This window comes from Fukomys damarensis, unplaced genomic scaffold (assembly GCF_012274545.1).
Source record: "Fukomys damarensis isolate Sample0158 unplaced genomic scaffold, DMR_v1.0_HiC HiC_scaffold_12, whole genome shotgun sequence".
NCBI classification, from domain to species: Eukaryota; Metazoa; Chordata; class Mammalia; order Rodentia; family Bathyergidae; genus Fukomys; species Fukomys damarensis.
The window spans coordinates 43,686,718-43,708,497 of NW_022900924.1; the positions used below are offsets into that span (position 1 = coordinate 43,686,718).

At 40.6% G+C, this 21,780-nt stretch overlaps 1 protein-coding gene across 3 annotated transcripts in view; it reads left to right on the forward strand.

Moving 5' to 3' along the window:
- The window catches only part of Senp5 (SUMO specific peptidase 5), a 31,443-nt gene that overhangs the window by 4,904 nt on the left and 4,759 nt on the right, over positions 1 to 21,780 (forward strand). The window contains exons 2-9 of one of the 3 annotated variants that reach the window (XM_019207491.2): positions 2,128 to 3,659; positions 9,432 to 9,537; positions 9,653 to 9,791; positions 10,020 to 10,067; positions 12,570 to 12,647; positions 17,246 to 17,383; positions 18,302 to 18,373; positions 19,974 to 20,047. In XM_019207491.2, coding sequence (XP_019063036.1) covers positions 2,159 to 3,659; positions 9,432 to 9,537; positions 9,653 to 9,791; positions 10,020 to 10,067; positions 12,570 to 12,647; positions 17,246 to 17,383; positions 18,302 to 18,331 — 2,040 coding nt within the window. In that variant the 5' untranslated portion in view covers positions 2,128 to 2,158 and the 3' untranslated portion in view covers positions 18,332 to 18,373; positions 19,974 to 20,047. The other 2 variants (XM_010624031.3, XM_019207492.2) reach the window with 2 other exon arrangements.

Here is a 21,780-nt window from a genome sequence, read left to right on the forward strand (position 1 = left end):
TTTTTTTTTTTTTTTTTTTTTTTTTGTACCAGAGATCAACTCAGGACCTTGCACTTGTGAGGTAGGCTGAGCTAAATCCTTGGCCCAATAAGTTCTTTTTTATTCTCTCTTTTTTTCAATACCGGGGCTTGAACTTAGGAAGTTGTGCTTGCAAGGCAGGCGTCAGAACCACTGAGCTAAATCCCCGGCCTCCTTTTTTTAAAACAAAATATATACCTTCAGGATGGTGGTGTAGTTCAGTGGTAGAGCACTTGTCTGCTATGCATAAGGCCTTGAGTTCAATTTCCAGCATCACAAACAAAACCAAATCAGCTGGGTGTGTTGGCATGCACCTGTAATCCCAGCACTTGGGAGGCTGAGGCTGGAGGATTGCCATGAGTTCGAGGCCAGCCTGAGCTACATAGTGAGTTCAGAGCCAGCCTGAACTACAGAGCGAGCCCCTATCTCAAAAAAAAAAAAAAAGCCCACAAATAAAACCCTTAAATGTAAATGTTACCATATTATCTAATCACTCCTTGCATTAGGTCTTACTAAATTCTGAAGGGAAATCATATTTGGCTTTGTCTTTTCATTCCCATCTATCACTGTTCCTGAAGGTTGTGCTCTGCTGCTTCTTGTTCCTTATATTCACCTGAGAGCCAGAATGACTGAGAGTGCCTGCCAGAGTCTGCCCTTTGTAGTCACTGGCTCACTGCCACGGAAGAGGCACCAATGCCACGAGTTACTTACCTACCCATGCATGCCTTCATAGAGCTAAGGTGCCTGTGCTGTGCTTTAAACAAATCTGCTCTGTGAAAAAGTAGCTTTTCAGGGAATGGTGGCACACTCCTGTAATCCCAGCACTTGGGAGGCTGAGGCAGGAGGATCACTGTGAATTTGAGACCAGCCTGGGCTGCATAGTGAGTTCCAGGTCAGTCTCAACTACATAGTGAGACCCTGTCTGAAAAAAGTAGTTTTGCTGGGGAGCAAGTTATAACTAAGTGAATATAGAATCATTCCCTTGTCCTCTCCCTATCTTTCATTGGACAAATGAGAACCGAGTGCAGCTGACTGCAAGTTACATAGCTAAGGCAAAGTAAAGCCACACTTAGAGCTCCTTTCCTTTTTTTTTGAGACAGAGTTTCACTATGTAGTTGAGATTGACCAGGAACTCACTGTGTAGCCCAGACTGGTCTCGAACTCACAGTGCTCCTCCTGCCTCAGCCTCCTGAGTGCTGGGATTACAGGTGTGCGCCACCCTGCCCAGCTAGAGCTCTTTTCTAACTCCCTGCCCTGAATCCTCTACCAGAAACTTGACTACAGGTGAGCATGGTGGTACATACCTGCATTCTAGCTCCTTGAGAGGCTGGGGCAGAAGGATGGCAAGTTTGAAGCCAGCTTAGCTTACTTAGCAAAATCATGTGTCAAAATCAAATAAAAAGGATTGGAGATGTAGTTCATTGGTAGATTGCTTACCTGGCACACACACGGGACTGGGTTCAACTTCAAGTACTTCAAAAAGGGGAGAGGGGAGGAAAAGAAATTTATTACATACTGGGAAATGATTCTTGAAACTTTTTTTTCCTGTACTGGGGATTGAACCCTGAGCCTAAAAGTGGGCTATATTACCAGCACCCTCTTTTCCTTTTTTGTTTTTGGTACTGAGGATTGAACTCGGGACCTTGAGCTTTCAAGGCAGGTGGTGGGAGCACTGACCTAAATCTCCGGCCCCTGCCTTTTGTTTTTTGAGACAAGATGTGGCTGTGTAATTTAGGCTGGCCTGTAGCTCACTACTGTATGTAGCCCAAGCTGGCTTCGAACTTGTGGCTGTCCTCCTGCCTCAGCCTCCTGAATGCTAGGATTACAGGCGTGCACCACCACAACCATCCAGGTTTTTTTTTCTTTCTTTCTTTCTTTTTATTTAACTTTTTTCTATCCAAGCCAGTTGTACAGCAAGTAGGGTCTTGTTAGAGTGCTCATTCTTTCCTCTTCCATAATTTTCATTTTGATGAAAACCTTGATCAGGTGAGGTTTCATTATGTCCCATAGTCTATTCTGACGTGTATGTGCTTTTATTAGTTTTCTACCTCAACTGCTGCGAATGACTTCATAACTTTGTTTAGATTGATATGTAACTTTTCTTTGTAGCTACATCCAGATCTCATTATGCATCAGAAAAATGAGAAAACAGAGGAAAAGCCTATGGAGGAAAGGAATTCACTTTGCCTTCTCTGAGAAATGGAATACAAGATTTGTAGGGTTTAAGAAATTCTATTTTCACCAACACTTGTGCATTCTGAAAGCTAAGTTAGGAAGGCCAGTTACTTGGAACAGACAGTTGGGGTATTTCCAGTGTAGAAAAAAGGCTCTTGCAATTCAAAAAACATGGATCCAAGATGAAACCCTGTGTGCAAAGACTAAGTCCGGTGTGGCTACTCCGAATGCTAGCACTGTGTCCTCTAAAGTGGAAAGAAAGAATACTCAGTACTTCATTTCTTCCTCAAGGGACCTCCTGAGACTCCATGCAGAGAAGTCACTGTCCTCAGTAAAAAACTCAGACCATGAATCCTGCGGAGAGAAGACTCTCTTGAAGGCGGTAGCTGGCTTGCCAGCAAATAGTGTTTTAGGTCAGGCCAACGGTCACAGACCTAGGACAGCACCACATGACTTTCCCATGACGTTCAGTGGGGAGAGCCAGAGTCCAGGAGAGAGTGGCAAGATTGTGGTCACTTTGAGCAACCATAAAAGAAAACGCTTTTGTTATGGCTTCTACCAAGGGCTGGAGTGCCACAGGAATGGGGGACTCCTGATTCCAAGAAAAGTCCAACTTAACCAATATCGAAGAATAAAAGTGTCTCCTCTTATGATGTATGAGAAATTATCCATGATAAGATTTCAGTATAGGATTCTCAGATCCCAGCACTTCAGAATAAAAAGCAAAGTTTGTAAGCTAAGAAAAGCCCAGCGAAGCTGGGTCCAGAAAGTCACTGGAGACCATCAAGAGACCCTTAGGGACAACGTGGAGGGTGGCAGTTGCAGCCCATTCCCTTCCCCAGCGCCTAGAGACTCCTCTTGTCGGTATCAGCCGCACATTCCAGATATGGACAGCGATGTGCTGGCAAAGGGAAAGAACTCTCCGATGTCCGATGGCTGTGCTAATGGGAGCCTTTGCGCGGGCAAGGAGCCTCATGTAGACAGTGCATTCTCTGATCAGCAGAATGGCGCTGCCACTGACACCTGGGACCAGACACCTTGTTCCCCTCAGTGGGAGTGCGCAGAGCTGACTGCTGAGTGCCCCTTGTCAGAACATCATCTAAGCAACATGTTCCCCTCAGAAACTGAGAGAGACACTGTGGCTCTGAGTCAGGAGAATGGTACAGGTGCATTGGGTGACGGCAAGGTAGAGCTGCCTGCACCTGGAGCCAAGGAAGCCGGGAGCAGCGTGGATGGGCCTGTTTCCCATCATGCTGCCGAGCCAGACAACTGTGAGATGGAGGAGGAGGGGCCACTCAAGCAGAACATCCTCAGCTCCAAGCTTCTGGACCACCCATACTGTAAGAGTCCACTTGAAGCGCCTCTGGTGTGCAGTGAGCTCAAGCTAGAGAGTCCCTTTCGAAGTGGCAAGAATAGTCAGAAGGTGGTGCCCGTGGATGACGAGCAGCTGTCCATCTGCCTTTCTGGTAGGCACTGTCCTTTGTCCCCCATCGGCTGACCTGCATCTGCTATCCCTTCTCCTTACAAGAGTCCTCTTTCTTCTCCCACTTGTGGCTTTCTCAGCCTCCCAGGGTGCTGGGATTACAGGTTCCCATCACCACCCCAGCAGGCTTCTATTTTTTACATCATGGTTAAAAGACCTTCTCTTAGCCAGGCCAAGTGGCAGAGACCTGAGAGGCTGAGGCAAGAGGATCACAAGTTGGAGTCTAACCCTGGGCCATTTAATTACATTGTGAGACCTTGTATCAGAATTAAAAATTGACCAGGAATGCTCAGTGCAAAGGCTCTGGGTTCATTCCCTAGTACTGAAAAACAAGACAAAACAACCCAAAACGATGCCTTTTGCTGGGTCTGGTAGTGTGGTGCATACCTGGAATCCCAGTGTTCTGGAGGCTAAAGTAGGAGAATCACAAGGAGACCAGCCTGGGCTACATAGTGAGACCGTGTCTCAAAATAAAGGTCTTCTTTTATCAAAGTCTACCCTAAGAAGTGACTTGGTACAAAGTTTGGCAGTATTAGCCTTTGAGCTATTTTCCTGCTTGAAATTTATCCTAGTTTTAAGAGTACAGATATATTTGTATAGTTGTATCACTTGTATTATTGTAATTAAAACAAAAAACATGAAAACAACAAGAGTATCTATTGAAGCCTGAATTATGGCACATTCAGGAAATGGGTTACTATGTAGAGGTTTAAGAATTTAGATTCAGGGGCTGGGGCTGTAGCTCAGTAATGCCGAGACTGCCTGGCAAACGCACGGTCCTGAGTTCCTGGTACTGGAAAGAAAAAAAGAATTAAGATTCAGGGCTGTGGTATACTGGTAGACCAAGTTCCTAATGTGTGTGAGGCCCTGATTCCATCCCCAGCACTGCAAAATAAATAATATTTTCTATTTTTATGCTGAATGATGTCTGTATGAAATTTAAATAGCAGGTTGCAAAATGGTATGAAAACTTTTTTGTGTGTGTTTGGTGCTAGGGAGGTAACCCAGGGCCTTCGCACTAAGCTACACCTTTTTATTTTTTATTTTGAGACAGGGTCTCACTGAGTTGGTAAGTTGCCCAGTTTGGCTCAAACTTATGATCCCCCTACCTGAGCCTCCCAGAGTGTTGGAATTATAAACATGTACCAGCATCTCTAAAAAGATACACAAATGCATGGGATCAGCGTGTATGTACATTTGCATATGTATACGATGTATCTGAACAGATATAATACATTGTTATAATTTTATAATTGTCTTTTTTTGTTGTTTTTTTGTACCGGGGATTGAACTTGGGTCCTTGCACTTGCAAGGCAAATGGCAGAACCACTGAGCTAAAAACCCCCAGCATAATTGGCTTTTTTTGAAGAGTTAGGAGAGTTACTTCCTCTACAACGTAGGCAATTCTTTTCCAATAGTTAAATAAATATGTGTGAAAAATTCCCCACAAAGGACACCAACGAGAATGCTAGCAAATCTTTACAATAATTTCTGTTTACATTGTCCTAAAATAAAGATGAATTATTTTATTTTATTTTAATTTTTTTGTGGAACCACTGAGTTATATCCCCAGCCCAAAGATGAATTTCTTAAGAAGTAAACAGAACCGTGACTCTTAAACCTGAAAGAATTGACATTTGCCCACAAATATTCACTTAGAGATGTAACACTTCTAAATATGAATTGTCATGTAGTACGATTTCAGGAAATAGGAATCTTCATATGCATTTAGTGATCTGTAGTGTAATTCATTGTTCTAGCTAAAGTAGAGAAATTATGGCATCTTAGCAAGTGCAGTACTTGAAAAGCTTGTTAGTAAAACCCAGCTTCCAAGTTTAAATCTCCTAGAAAACTAGGATTAGAGAAAATTTCCTTCACTTTGTAAAGAATATTTGTTAGAAACCATGTTCCGTGTTCATGAGGAAGAGGTATGTGCGTGGAATATGTTCTTCCAAATTTATAGCAATTATGAAAAATACATTAAAAGCACACATGTATCTCCATTCTCAAAAACAATGAGGAGAGAGTTTTCTTTTTTTAATTAAAAATTTTTTTTGGTACCAGGGATCAAACTTGGGCCCTTCTACTTGCGAGGCAGGTACTGAAACCACTGAGCCGAATCCCTGGCCCAGAGGAGAGAGTTTGGTGAATCAGAAGCTCGGAAGCTCCCGTAAGGCAGAAGTACAGGAAAGGTCTAGAGGGCTGAAGGAGGATTGCTGCCGGGAAAATGGTAGAACACTGCAGGTGCCTGTTCCCAGAGTGGGTGGAAAAGGAGACCCATAGCAAAATATGGCGCAGCAGAGGAAGCTCATCTAGACAGAGGGTGTCTGCTATCAAGTTGAAATGTAAGAATACTCCATTTGACCCCTACCAGGAACACCTAATGAGAGCAAGGAACATACGCTTTCTAAAAGATTCTTAGCATCCCCACTCTGGAAAGTTGTGGAGGGCAGAGCAGCAGCTACTGCCCATCAGGACCCATACCCTCCTCAGGTTACCCTGTAGAGACAAACAATCTGAAAGAGGCTGACACGCTCAGCAAAGAAGGGAACTAAACCTAAGTAGTCAGGACATGTAAAGCAGTCAGAAGAGGACCAGGGGCTGGGGATTTAGCTCAGTGGTTCTGGAGCCTGACTCACAAGCGCAATGGACCCATGTTCGATCCCTAGTACCAAAAAAAAAAAAATGAGGAACCAGTATAGGAATTGGCATCGTCCTTGCTTCCTCAGCTGACTTGGATAGTGGTACCCAAACAGTGTGCCAGATGCTGGCCCTCAGTCATATGACTGTGTTAGTGCCTTTCAGCCAATTCATATATTAAGTTCTTATGAGAAACTTATTGAAGTTTTGTTATTTTACTCAGTATTTATTTCATCATAAACTGATCAGCTGTGTATAAAGAAAATTTACTGCCTGAAAAGCCATGTTAAATGCTTTGTGAATTGCTTATGAGTTGCTGCAGTCACTGCTGAGTTTATGCTTTTGCAAGATAACTATAAAAGATTTGATGGTAGTATCTGAAAGTTTGAGATTCTCTACTCAGATTACTTTGCAAGTGTTCAGTTCTTTGCTCACTTTATTTATTTATTTAGTATCGGGGATCGAATTTGGGATCTTACACTTGGTGACACCATCAAGCTAAATCCCCAGCCCAGTTCTTTGTTCACTTTAAAGAACTGCTAAATTTCTAACTCAAGGGTGTGCTAAGAGATGTTGGAAGGGAAACTGAAGAAAATAACAAGGGGCACTTTCCAGAACTGGAGAGAAAAGTGTCAGTCTTCAGATTAGAAAGGCTGACACTGAGGTAGAGCTTAGCTTAGCCTAGCAGTAGAGCAGTTGCTTAACATGGAGTAGGCCCTGGGTTCTCACACCCACAGCAAAGGGGAAAATAGAAGAACAATAAATTAGGAAGGCTGAGTAAATCAGAATTAAAAATATATCATATACATACCCAAACTTTCACTAAATTTTGTGCAGTAAAATTACAGCATACTAAGGATTAAGAGAAATTACTGGAAGAGTTTTACAGTTTCAGAAATTACTGCCTGTTTTAGAAAGAAAAAGAATATGTTCCTGTGCCACAGTACTTGCCAGATGGATTAAAAATTTGAATAGAAACAAATGCACAGAAACTTGGGGATGGTGTTAGGAATGAAACCCAGGGTCTCTTGCATGCTAGATAAATGTTCTGCCACTGAACTACACCCCAGCACTACAAGTGCTAAGCACTTGTTCTGCCACTGAGCAGACACAAAAACTTATATGTGAATGTTTGTAACAGCATTATTCCTAATAGCCAAAAAGTGTAAACAACCTAAATGTCCAAGTGACAAATGGATAAATTTGGTCTATCTATATAATAGAATATTCTGCCATGAAAAAAGGGGACATACTACTGGTATATGCTTCAGTGTGGATAAATTTTGAAAACATGAGAAGTGAAAGAAACTAGACACAAATAGTCACGTAACCTAAAATTTCATAAATTTCAAATGCCCAGAAGATGCAAATATGGTAGATTAATTATTTCTAGGATCTGGGGAGAGAGGTGAATGGTAAGTGACTGCTAATGGGTACGGGATTTTTAAGAGAAGTGCAAATGTTCTGGAATTAGGTTCTAGTGTGGTTGCATGACTGAATCATATGTGTAAAAGGGTGGAGTTGGTGGTATGTTACATATTTTAGTAAAGTATGGAAAGAAACAGGAGGACATTGAAAAATCAATCTAGAAAAAAAATTTAGAGCCAGATGTCATAGTGCACACCTGTAATCCTAGCACTTTGAGAGGCTGAGGAGGAAGATCACAAGTTTGAGCCCAGTCTGGGCAATTAATTGACTAGCTCAAAAAATAAAGGGTTGGGATGTAGTTCAGTGTGAAGGCCCTGGGTTTCAGCCCTAGTGCTGCCAGTATACTTAGGGCTGTGTGGACCTTGGCATGTAGCTCAGTGGCGGACTGCTTGCCTGGAATTCTTGAGACCTAACACTTGATCTCCACACCTCAAACAAACGAACTAGGGCTAGCAGTGTAGCTCAGTGGTAAAGCATCTTGGCCAGGGTGCTTCCCCAGCACCACAAAAGACAGAAACTGAGTTGACAAAGGTTGTGTTCTTTTGTTTTGAGACTTTAGCTCTGATTATGGAGGCTGTGTTCATAGAAATAAAATTTTTAGTATACCCCTGCCCCCAGGGTCTTGTTGAGTCTCCTAGGATAAAGTCAAATTTGTGAACCTCTCACCTTGGTGTCTCAAGTGGCTGGGATCACAGATGTGCACCATCATGCCTGACTCTTTTTAATTTTTCAAGAGCCTTATATACCATTTCCATAATGGCTGCACTAATTTACATTTGTCTTTTTGGTAAAAGCTGTTCTAACAAGTGGGAGGCAGGTATTTTACATTTGGTTTTAACTTGAATTTCCTCATAGGTGATGCTGAACATCTTTTCGTAGGTCTGTCCCACCACTCTAGTGCCTGAGGCAGAAAGATTGGTTGCCTGATTCTGTTTGAGACTCTTGGGCAACAGAATGAGACCTTGTCAAAAACAAGACTCCATAAGCATTAAAATCTTGTGGGCTGGAGTTATAACATGGTAGAGTGTGCTTAACATGTTTGAAAGCCCTGGGTTCAATACCTAACACAAAAATAAAAGTAATGAATAATAAAGACAGAATTTTAAATCTTGTACAAGTACAGCAAATCATAAATAAAAATATCAGTTTAGATGTGCCTTCTCTTTGGCAAATGTGTACTAGGGAAATCACAACTTAGATTAAATGGCTGTTTTCAGGGAGGGAATGGCCCTTACGGGAACGTGGCAGTCTTTAGTTTTAGCCAGCTCTCTAACATTGTATCAGTAGTTAAAAAATTCAGTGTAAGGTGGTGCCTCATAACATTTCTCTCTCATTCGCATGGTGAGGACTTAATCCATTTTATTTTTTATTTTATTTTTCCCTTTGTTGGTACTGGGGGTTGAACCCAGGACCTCTCAAGTGCTTTACCACTGAACTACATCCCTAGTATGTTATTTTCAGACAGAGTCTTACTCAGGTGCCCAGGCTGGCCTTGAACTTGCAGTCTTCCTATCTCAGCCTCCTGAATAGCTGGGATAAACTTTAAACAATTACTTAATATAAGTGTATACTATGTTGTAATGAAGGGATAAGAAGCTGTTAAGCATTGCATATAGGTTAAATATTGAGAGAGTGACTTTGCTGAAAAGTTTGTTTTTCTGTCTTAATTCTTCTTCCTTTATTTAAGGATTCCTAGATGAAGTTATGAAAAAGTATGGCAGTTTGGTCCCACTCAGTGAAAAAGATGTTCTTGCAAGATTAAAAGATGTCTTTAATGAAGATTTTTCTAATAGGTATGTCAGTGATGTTTAAATTAAACATATGAAAATAATTTAGGGGAAGAAAGAGATATTTAATACATTGAGTAGAACTCATATTTGTTCTATTTTCTTCCAAAATCTGTTTCAGAAAACCATTTATTAATAGGGAAATAACAAACTATCGGGCCAGACATCAAAAATGTAATTTCCGCATCTTCTACAATAAGCACATGCTGGATATGGATGATCTGGCCACCCTGGATGGTCAGAACTGGCTGAATGACCAGGTCAGTTTGTTGCAGATTCTTAATGTATAAAAGGTGCAGAGAACATTGATCGGTATTGTAGAAATTTGACCTCACGTTTATCTTTGGGGGTTAAAGATTCTTTATTCTTTACTGAAGTGAATCACTGATTAATACTAGGATCCAGAAGGTTTGATTACTGTTAATAGTATCAATGTTAATTCATTTTTAATTGTATAAGGTTAGTAAACTGATTTTATTTTTTTGTAGGTTATTAATATGTATGGCGAGCTGATAATGGATGCAGTCCCAGATAAAGTAAGTGAAAACTTGCTTTTTAGGAGAGGCCTTTAGGTTTTTGTTTTTTTTTTAATAAAATTATTTAATAGTATTTAGATTAAAAAGTATTAGATGATGTCTTAATCATATACTGGGGTTGAGTTTAAATTTTATCAAATCACTTCTGCTTGAGAAATTCACAGTGCCAGTCTTTTCTAATTTGTGTCTAGGTAGATGTGTTTATTATTTTAAAGGGACTCTTTTGGGGGAAAGATGCACAAAAGGGACTATTTAAAGACTGAACTCTATTTAAAAATGTAAAATAGGGCCTGTGTTCTGAATGAGGCCTGTGATCCCAGCACTCTAGGAGACTGAGGCAGGGTTCCAGCCCAACCAGGCAATTTGGGAACTAAGAGATCTGTTTTAAAATAAAAGAGGTAGGCTGGACATGGTGGGGCACACCTGTAATCCCAGCACTTGGGAGGCTGAGGCAGGAGGCTCGCTGTGAGTTCGAGACCAGCCTGGGCTACATAGTGAGTTCCAGGTCAGTGTCAACTACATAGTGAGAAAAGAGGGGGAGAGAGAGGGAGGGAGGGAGGGAGGGAGGGAGGGAGAGGGAGAGAGATCTAGCTCAGTGCTTTGGGTTCAATCCCCATTTCCCCCACCCCAAAAAAGAAAAATAATACTTATCTTCACTTTTTCAAAGTATCAAACCTTTGATCCTTAGTTCAAATATAAACACAATGCCCATTAAGTGTAAAATTTTTTTAAGAGCTTAGTTACCTATTAAAACTATATTTAAATGTAATATTTCTTTCCAAGTACTCGAATGAGCAGAAAAACTTTCTGATTACTTTGTAGAACTCTGGGAGACTGAGGCAAGATTGTAAGTTCAAGCCCAGCCAAATAAAAAATAGAAAAAAGGGGCCAGGGATTTAGCTCAGTGGTTCCGCCACCTGCCTTGCAAGCACAAGGACCTGAGTTCGATCCCTGGTACCAAAAAAAAAAAAAAAAAAAAAAACTTTAAAAAAATAGAAAAAAGGGTGAAAATATAGCTGAGTGCAGAAACCTTTGGTTTAATCCCCAGGACCATGAATAAATATCCAGTGCTTGAACAGAGTCTAGAATTTATAAATACAGAGAATATTTGGTTACTTTACATTTAAAATTACAAATCTCTTACGCATTCTAAACGGGAAGCAGGAGGCTAAACTGTCAGATTCTTTGTCAAATGCACTTAGTCAAAAAGATTAAACATGCACAGATTGTAGCATAAAAATATTGACTTCAAAAGTCTGTTTTACCTTCATCATGTCTATATTTAATTCCAAGTCTAATTTTAGCATTCAGTACAGAACTGATTGCTTGCTGGTGGAGAGAAATATCAGGAACATGGAAATGTTTTTTTGTATTGTGACTATAGTAGAGAAACAGTTATTTGTTTCTTTATTTGTAGTCCTGGGAATTCAACCCCAGGCCTCATGCATGGTAGGTGCATGCTGCGCCACTAAGCTACATTCCAGCCCCTGAAAAGACACTTAACTGCATCAATGGGTCACAGTGTGGTCCCCAGACAGCAGTACCAACATGCTCTGGGAGCTTGTTAAAACTGCACCTTCTCAGGTGCTAAAACCCACTGTCTGGGTTTTTAGCAGGCCTTCCAGATGAGTCTGATGCACACTGAGCTTCAGAATCATCAGAATTACTGCTCTAGAGACAGCTACACAAGCTCTTATCATGTTCAACTGCTTGCTTCTCAAAAGAATGTACCTCAGAATCATGTGGAAGGTTTAGAAAACCAGACTGCTGGGTACCACCCTTGGAGTTTCTGTTTCAGCAGATCTGGGGTGGGGCTTTTGAATTTGGATTTCTAACATGTTCCCAAGTGTTACTGACTCTTCCAGTCTGGTTACCACACCCTGACAACCTCAGCGCTAAAGGAACAGTTTGGTATCTCACGTTTGTCAGAGTTAGAGTGTGTGCTGTTTCATGTGAACCGATAACACTTGTAAGCCAGGAAACTGAAGCTGAGGGTGCAGGCCCTGATGTTCCCCATAGCCAGGGTAATTAATTCTCTTGGTACCAGATATGACTGTGCTAAGGCCTTTTCATAGTTGTGATACAAGAATCTTCAAATCCACCTCCTTCAGATGCGGTTATTTTGTAATCCATATCCCTTGAGTTCAAGGTAATCCTTCCCTCATTTTTTCATAGCCTCTTTCAACTTTATCACCTGATTTGGAGAGATTTGTCAGGTTGCTTCTCTACTTGATTGGATTCAGGTAATCTGCTTACTGCCCACTCCAGTTTTGACTGTAGACCGCACCTATAAGGTCATTCTATTGAAAATTTGGAACAGAATCTTCTGTAAACCATGTAAAGTATTGTCTATATTTTGATCATTATTTTTAAGAAGAAACTTTTCCTCCCTTTTTTGTCTGTTTTGTATTCACACATTTAAACATTTTCCATTTTCTTTTGAAGTTAAATGTGGGCACAGGCTAATATAATCTGGTTTCTTGTATTTGGTGTCTATTCTAGGTTCACTTCTTCAACAGCTTTTTTCATAGACAGCTGGTAACCAAAGGATATAATGGAGTTAAGAGATGGACTAAAAAGGTATTGTTTCTTTCTTTTATTCTAAATTTGAGATGGAGAATAGGCCACTTTGGATGGAAAGATAAGAATTTTAATGGAATATGTTAATTAGAAACAAACTTTAATGTAACTTTTAAAAAAATCTCATTGTCTGGAAAACAAGACACTAGTGAGGCTTTTGCATCTCCTCATGGATCGGCATATGCAGAACTGAAAGAACATTGGCTAGGAGTTCATAGTGCAGCATGGCTGGTGACTTGCTATGCAACTTGAACGGGCCACTCAGCTTGAACTGTATGTAGATCGCTCAGTTGCAAAACAAAATAAGTCAGGGTGATCTAAATTACTTTCAGTGACTGCCAAAAGCATTTTTTTCTTAGCATTGTTTTAAAAGCTAATTTATATTCTATTTTTAATATTTGACAAAATTACCAACAAGTTTAAGTTCAAGTCATAGTTCTACAGATACTGTAACTTTTCACTGATTGATTGATTTGTAATGAAGGTTAAAGCCAGGTCCTTTATACCTATATCCCCTTTTTATTGCTTATTTTGAGACAAAATCTTGCTAGATTGCTCAAGCTGGGCTGAAACTTTTGATCTTTCTGCCTTGGAATGCTGGGCTGACAGGGGTGTGTCACCACTCCTGGGTAATTTTTTGCTTTTTGATCTGATTGGAGGACTGGGGGTATGGCATAGTTCAGTAATAGGTAGAGCACTTGGCCTAGTATGTGCAAGGCCTTGGGTTTGATGCCAATATTGGGGAAAAAAAAAAAAAAAAAAAGGCTTGTACTACATGGAATGGAGACACTAAGAGTGATTCTTGTCTTACATAGTCAGACAAATAATTTTGTGTAAAGTATGTACTAAGAAGAGTACAAATTTGGGGAAATAGATATAATGAATTCAGGAATCAAACTTAAGTCCTAGTTTGGTCCCTTAACTAGCTATAGATCTTGGGCAGATTACCTAATTCTTCTAAACTTCACCTTTGATAATATTACTTGCCAAATGTGAATTTCAGTTTTTTGATATGGTAATTCACCTGCTGACAATTCCAAGGAAATTTCAAGAAGTTCTATATGTTAAAAAAAAAAGTTCGTCTAATTACTAATTATAGTAGCAAAAACAACAACAAAAAAGCAAAGAAAATGCTGGATACATTGATAAGTCAGCTTCATGGAATATGTTATTGATAAACCTTGCTGTTTTAGTCAATGTTTCTTGAAGTATTCCAAACTGATGTAATGTTAACAAAATCAAGAGTGAAAGGTATGTTACTAATTTCATAATCTTTTTATAAAGGGAAGGCAATAGACAAAGTGTTTCTGGAATTGATAATTGAAAAATGTAGGTTAGGGGCTGGGGATTTTGGCTCAGTGGTTCTGCCATCTGCTTCGCAAGTGCACAGGCCCATGTTCGATGCCCAGTACCAAAAAAAAAAAGAAAAGAAAAGAAAAAAATGCAGGTTAAACTATGTCCTGTTATTCTTCCCTCGGTCACATGCTCTAGCCTCATGGGGAGCTTCCTGGGGCCACCCATGGTCTCAAGGCCCTTTGTACTTTCTGTTCCATCTTCTGAGGATGCTCTCCCTGGGATACATGTGTGCTCCCTCATTTCATCACAGCTTCCACTCAGATGTGCTCAGAGGCCATCCTTGGTTGTCTTGTCCATGGTGTACCTGCCAGGGCTCGTGATGCCTTTCTGTGGCAGAGCACGTGCCTGCCATACGCAGGGCACTGGTTCAGTCCCAGCTCTACAAAAAATCCTCCCCTTTTCTTCCTTTATTTTCTTTCCTAGTGCTACAGTATACATTTATTGTCTCCCTTCTGGAGTGAACTTTACATGAGACTTTTTATGAGAACTTTACTTGAGACTTTTATTTCAGGTAATAATACATACCAGAGCCATGTTGCTGGTTAATTTTAAGGTTACAAGGGTGACTATTGGTAAGAACTAAAAATAGGCTATATGAAGAGAAAATAAAAATAGACTATTGTATGTGACTTCTGTATCGCTGCTGTTTTCCTGAGTTTTTAGCATTGTGGAGTTAAAGGAATGTGAAAGCAAGTATTGAATTACCAATATTGACTTCTTTTATATGCCAAGTACTTTTCTGGTCACTGAGGATAGAGGAGTAGGAAGAAAGTCCTTGTTCTTCTGGGACTTAGAAAATAAGCCAGTAAGTAAAATCTAGTCTGGGAGTGCCAAGGGCTGTTTGCTGTAGAGATGTTAGAACAGCGTATAGGCCTGGGGCTTTAGGTCAGTGGGAAACCACTTGCTTGGTACCCATTAGGCCCTGGGTTTGATCCCCATATCTGATTTGCAGAAAGGAAGAGAGAAAAACAAGGGTATGAGAGGGCAAAGTAATGGGGACTGCAGTGCTGGGGGAGGTGGGAGGTGGACTGGCTGTGGTAGAGGGAAGAGTAAGGAAAAGCCTCTTTGAAGAGTTTACAGTTCACTAAAAACTCAGTCAGTGGTGATAAGGACCAACCTCCTGAAGGTCAGAGGAGAATTCTAGGTAGAGGAACAGCAAATTTAAAGGCCCAGTAGTAGAAGTGAGTTTGACTGGAATGATACATAGAAGAGATTAGAGTGACTAGAAACAGACTCAGGGGCTGGAACTGTAGCTCAGTGGGAAAGCCTGAGGCCCTGGGTTTGATCCACAAACACAGAAAGGGAGGGAGAGAAAAAAAAGAGAGAGGGAAAGGAATGGGGAGTAGATGAGCTCAGTTTCTCAATATAGAGCACTCTGTGACCCCTCTCGCCAGCCATCAGTTTTTTTTTGAGATGGCATCTTGCTATGCAGTTCAGCCCATGCTGGTCATGGTGATCCTCTCAGCCTCCTGAGAATTGGGATTGCAGATCTGCACCACCATACCTAGCAACTCATCAGTTCTGAGTTGGACTCCAGCCATGCACCCTGCAGTTCAAGCCAGTTGTGATGCTGTATACTTGAAGATAGACGCATAGATTGAGGGCTGGGTCCCACAAGCCTGAGCCCTCCTGAAGCCTGGGATTATTTTTACCTGTACTGCTTCTGATCATACATCTATAAATCAGAGTTCCCACAGCCCCTACTTTGGTTCAGTTACATAATTTGCTAGGGCAGCTCATGGAACTTGGAGAAACATGTTTCCTGATTGTTCATGTCACCAGGGGAGGTCTCCCAAGGAGAAGATGGGGACCTTGCCTCAGCTCAGCTAGGTTCTTGACCCATGTCTGGGAAAAAGAATTTTCAGATGTGTCGGTGTGAGTTATGGAAAGGTTAATTAGATAGAGTTAGAAGCAGAAGGGAGAAGCAGAAGGGAGAGCAGCCTCAGGTGGTCACAGGGTGATCACTCCTGTGTGTGGGGGGTGATTTGGTCTCAGCATGGGTGGTCTGCAAAGCAGCTGCACTTCAAGGTGATTGGAGGTGTGAAGACTTCTAAGCAGCACTCCAGGGTCACAGAGCTGGACCAGCAGTGTGAAAACTGGCGATTGAGTCTCCCTGCAGACCCTGAAAATGACCCTGAGAGTTACTCTTGGCCTGATGTCCTCAGTCTTGATGGGGCATGAGACCCAATGTGCATAACACCCAAAGAATAATTGGGGCTGAAAAGCTTGCAGATAGCTGCCCACCTCCCCCAACCCCAGGCCAGAGCTGCTAAAGTGCTTTGCTCTAAGCCTGCATGCTAAAGAAAGCATTGTCATAGCAGGACATTATCTGAATATCAGCAAGAAGGGAGACTGGCAGAATTGGTTCTAAGAATGTGGTATAGTTTAAAGCAGTCTTGCAATTATTTATTTATTTTTGGTACCAGGGATCGATATAAAGTATTTAATTTGGACATCTGAGAGACACAAATAATGTCCAACTGCTTTGGATTTCAGTTTTTTGTTTATTTGTTTTAATAATGACAGTAGCTAAGATTTATTTGCTGCTTATAATGTGTTAAGCACAGTTCTGTGGATTTTTTTTTGTGTATTTTATTACTCTCAACTTCATAAGGTGGATACATTGTTTTCTGCATTTTATAGTTGAAATCAAGGCCCAAAGAGGCTACAAAATTGCCAAAGTCATTTGACCAATGTAGAAGAGCCACAGTTTGATTTTTGGTACCGGGGATTGAACTCAGGACCTTGTGTTTAGAGGCAGGAGGTGGCACCACTGAGCCAAATCCCTGGGCCCAAAGAGTCACAATTTAAATTTAAACAGACTTGATTTGGAACCTGTAAGCTTAATGTCTATACCCAGCCCATAGAAAGATGGAGGGGTAGACCTTTTGCTATTTTCTAATACTGTGGTTTCTTCCTAGACAAGAGTGGGGTCTAGGTCAGAATGTGCCCAAGAAAATTAGGTAAGCATAAAAATAAAGGACCAAGTCTTACTGGACAGTTGATAAACACAGTTTAGTAAATTAAATGAAAAGTAGTACTTTCTGTATCTTCATTTTTCTTTTATGTATTACAGCTTAGTAGTTACAAGAATGGGCTTTAGAGTTAAGATCTGAGTGCAGATTCTGGCTCAGTGCTTCCCATTTTATGACCTTGGGCATGTCAAAGTTCAGTCAGTGGAAGCTGCCATTTACTGCTTGTTCCATGGTGATAACTGCATTTCTTTCTCTTTTCTTCATCAGGTGGATTTGTTTAAAAAGAGTCTTCTGTTGATTCCTATTCACCTGGAAGTCCACTGGTCTCTCATTACAGTGACACTCTCTAATCGAATTATTTCATTTTATGATTCACAAGGCATTCATTTTAAGTTTTGTGTAGAAGTAAGTTAAAATCCTACCTGTTTTCTCATTTATCTTTTGACTGGCCAAGTCCCATCTTATCTGTAGTAGAACAGCAGGAGTCGAGATACAGAGGAACAGTTTCTGCCCTAAGGACCAGGGATTTAGCTCAGTGGTTCCGTTGACTGCCTTGCAAGTACAGGGTCCCAAATTCAATCACTGGTACCAAAAAAAAAAAAAAAAAAAAAAAGGTTTCTGTCCTGACAGCTCTCTTAACTAGGGGCAGCAAAAACTGTAGAAAACTCTCCAGATGGGGAGAGGTGGCTTCCACAATACAGATTCCCCTCGAACGTATGTAGATGCCCTAAATGATTTTGTCAGCATTTTTTTGGTGTTTCTTTTAAAATTGCTTCTTGAATATAGAGACTGTTTTCCTTGATTTCTCTTAGAGCTAAGATTGGCTTGCATCTTCAAAATAAGTAGAATAAATCATAACCAAAGAAAATCAACCAGCACAGTATTAGAGTTCAGCTAAAATTGATATTAGTTCAACAAGATGGTAAAATACAAAAGCCAGAAAATCTTTCCTGATTTTTCCTGCACCATCAAAAACCACATAGAAATGTAACTGAGAACATGAGATCCCATTTACAAAAGCAACAAAGCATAAACTACACAGGCATATCCCCTAGCAAGAACTATGAAAATTATTTATGGTAAAAACTCTAAAGTTTTAATTAAACATTTAAAGGAAAACGGGTATGTAGCTCAGTGGCACTGTGCCTGCCTGACAAACTAAAGGTCCTCAGTTTGATCTGTGGTACTGAGAAAAAAAGAAGAAAAGAAACATTTAAAGGAAATCTGAATAGATGGTAAAATAGGCAGACTAAATATTGGAAAGAGATCAGTTCTGTTCAAATTAATTTATACCAATTTTCATCCTATTCAATTTCCCAACAGGATTTTGAATGGAACTTGAATAGCTCCTAGAATTCGTATTGCAGAATTCATGTGCATGAACAGCCAAAACAGGTTTGAACTAGAACTGGGAAAGCATAGTTACTCTACTAGTTACCAAACCATGTTACACATTTTTTTTAATAATTAAAACTATGTCTATATTGGCTTTGGAATAGACAAATAAATTGGTGAGATAGCATGAAGAATTCAGTAATATCTCATGTACAAATCGGCATTTACTGGGGAAAAATGCTATTTAAAGCTGGGCATAGTGGCACATACCTGTAATCCCAGCACTCTGGAGGCTGAGGCAGGAAGATTGCCATGAGTTTGAGAGCAGCATGAAATACCTAGTGAGACCTTGTCTCAGAAAATAAAAGAAGGGCTGGGGATTTAGCTCAGTGGTTCTGGTGCCTGCCTCACAAGCGCAAGGGCCTGAGTTCAATCCCCAGTACAAAAAAAAAAAAAAGAAAGAAAGAAAAAGAAAAGAAAAGCTATTTGGAAAAAATAAAATATATATCTTTACTTTTTATAAAACATTTCAGATATAATAAACATCTAAATACAAAATTATGAAGGTATTTTGAATAAAACATAGAAGATGCTACGTTCTTGAGTAAGGAAAGTTTTGTTACTGTCCCCCAATAGACTGAAGGAACAATTAGATAAATTTTTATTTTTTGAGACAGAGTCTTATTATGTAGCCCAGGCTGGCCTCAAACTCACAATCCTGCTAAGCCTCAGCACTGGGAATACAGAAATGCACCACCACGTCTGGCAATAAAATTGTCTGTTTCATAATTTAAAACTTCTGTATATCAGGGCTGTAGGGTTACCATGAACCTAGCCTGGGCAACTTGATTTAATGAGACCTTGTCTAAGAATAAAAGGAGAGGTGAAGATGTGGCTCAGGGTAAAGAGTCTGGGTTTAATCCCCAATACCATCCTCCGCAAAAATAATTGCTTTGACCAAATAGTTTTTCTTCCAAAGAGGTAGCTAATTCTGTTCCATCTTTACTGGAGGAGTGTTTTTAATTCACATATCCTCTGGTGTCATCTTTGATATGTAGAGAAATATGGACAGAGAGAGATTGAGGGCAGAGGAACAGTTTGGAACTCCAGCAGGCTTCATCACGGCAGAGATTTCCACAGTGGATCTAACTGCGTTCAGTGTTTAGAATGGGTTGAATTAATTTCCTGAAACCAAATGTCACTTTTCCTGCTGCCTTCAAAAATAAGGAGCCTGTCTACACCTGGAAAGCTTTTCACTTAGTTTTAGTTACTGGTGATTTCTGCCATGGGTTCCTTTCCTCTGTTGAGCCTTGGCAGTGATTCAGACTTTTTTTGCCTTGCCAGTATGTAAATTGACTTACGGCTGGGAAAGGTGGGTAATTGTCTCAAAATGTGCTAAGTAAAATAAACAATGGTGTCCGCAGACTGAGTTTCATACTTTGAATGCAAAAGATCTGAATCTTCCTTTACCATATAAATGAAAGCTCGGGAATAAAGTTCCAGCTTTAATGGAACTTACTGTAACCCAGCTCTTTGATGCATGCTCTGCCCTGTGCTTGTGGTCACAGCCACCTCTTCTGCTTCTGTCTACTGTGGGCAGGGTCCATCTTTCACCAACCGATAGAACAGAACATCTGTATTGTGGTTTCTTTTTAACCAGAATATAAGAAAGTATTTGCTGACTGAAGCCAGAGAAAAAAACAGACCAGAATTCCTTCAGGGTTGGCAGACTGCTGTTACGAAGGTAAGTCAGAGACACATGTGGGACTTGGGTCGTCCAGGGAGGGGAGCAGTACAAAGGGTGGAGGCTGTGGGCTTAGTGACATTGACCAAGAGAAACTAGAGGAGGTTCCTGGTGGAGCTCAGAGTAATCGTGTGTAGTGTTCAATGCCCTGGCTGCTTGGTTCTTGTGCTTGCTGGGAGCAAATACTTCAGCCTTTTCATCCCTGGGGCAGCTGGTAAGGGTGTCATTGCTGGAACATAAAACAAATTGGTTAGGGGCCTGGCTTCTCCCTCTTGCCCTGTGGCTCTATTTTCATATGACTCAGACTTGGAGAAATGCTAAAATGACTAGTTGGTTCTCTTTGACCCTTAGAACCTGGAAAGAGGCCATCATTTAGGGGCGAGCAGCATCGTTATTTTGTAAATGAGGAAAACTGAACCAAGGTGTGACCTTTCCCCAAGAACGTAAAAGTATTGATAGTGGCAGGTCCTTGAACCCAATGTGGGCAGAGCTCTAGAACAAACCTTTAACCCAAACCCAAACAAACAAGATTAGTTCCTTGCATACTAATTTATTAGTTCATTCAAATACTAACTTTTAAAATTAAACTTTTGTATTTCTAGTAGCCTACTATACTAGTTCAAGCCAGCATTGAACTTATAAATTGTGTCTTTACTCAACTAGACTGTCTAGGGTACATATTCTAAATTTAGTCAGGATCTTTCATATTCCCACTTTAGGTAAAATACAGTAATTCATTCTTTTGGAAACAAACTGTTTACCTTCATGGCTTTTGTTTTGTTTTGTTTTTTTTGAGACAGGGTTTGCTGTGTAGTTCATGCTAGCCGTGGGCTTGCAGTGATCCTCCTACCTCAGCCATCCAGATGCTACAGGCATGTGCCACTATGCCCAGCCTTTATGCTTTCTTGCAAAGAACAGGACAGTGTTGTCTAACACCTATGATAGGAGGACAAAAGCTACTGAGCAGAGTTGTACTACCTCAGAGTTCAGAGCTGAAAATGTTTGATCCACAGTTCCATTTTGATTTCATTGTCAGTGAATTGATGGCAGAACTAATTATCCAAATGGATGTTTTAAAAATAGGTTTTTAGGGCTGGGGATTTAGCTCCGTGGTTCCGCCGTCTGCCTTGTAAGTGCAAGGTCCCAAGTTCGATCCCTGGTGCCAAAAAGAAAAATAAAAATAGGTTTTTAAATACAAGGGTAGGAGATTGAGCTCAGTGGTTCCACTGCCTGCTTTGCAAGCACAAGGTCCCGAGTTTGATCCCTGGTACAAAAAAAAACCCCAAAAACAGTTTTTAAAATTAGATTTCATAGTTCTCGTATTTAGGCAAAATGTTCTGTAAAATGTGGTTGCCACTTGATAGCTCTTTTTATGTGGCCAGATGCCACCATAAAATCATGTGTTTAAGTTACCAAAGGTGCTAGGGGTGGTGGTACCCACTGGTAAATCTAGCACTCTCGGAGACTGAGGCAGAAAGAAGGCAAATTTGAGCCCAGACTAGATAACTTAAGGACTGTCAGGAACCTGCTTCAGAATTTCATTTCATTTTATTGTATTTTATTTATTTTGGTTTTCTGAGGCTGGCATTGGTCACTATGTAGCCCAGGCTGGTCTTGAATTCATGGTGATCTTCCTGCCTCAGCCTCCCAAGTGCTAGGATTGCAGGCATGGGCCACGACACCCAGCTGTCTCAATTTTTTTTTTTTTTTTTTTTTTTTTTTT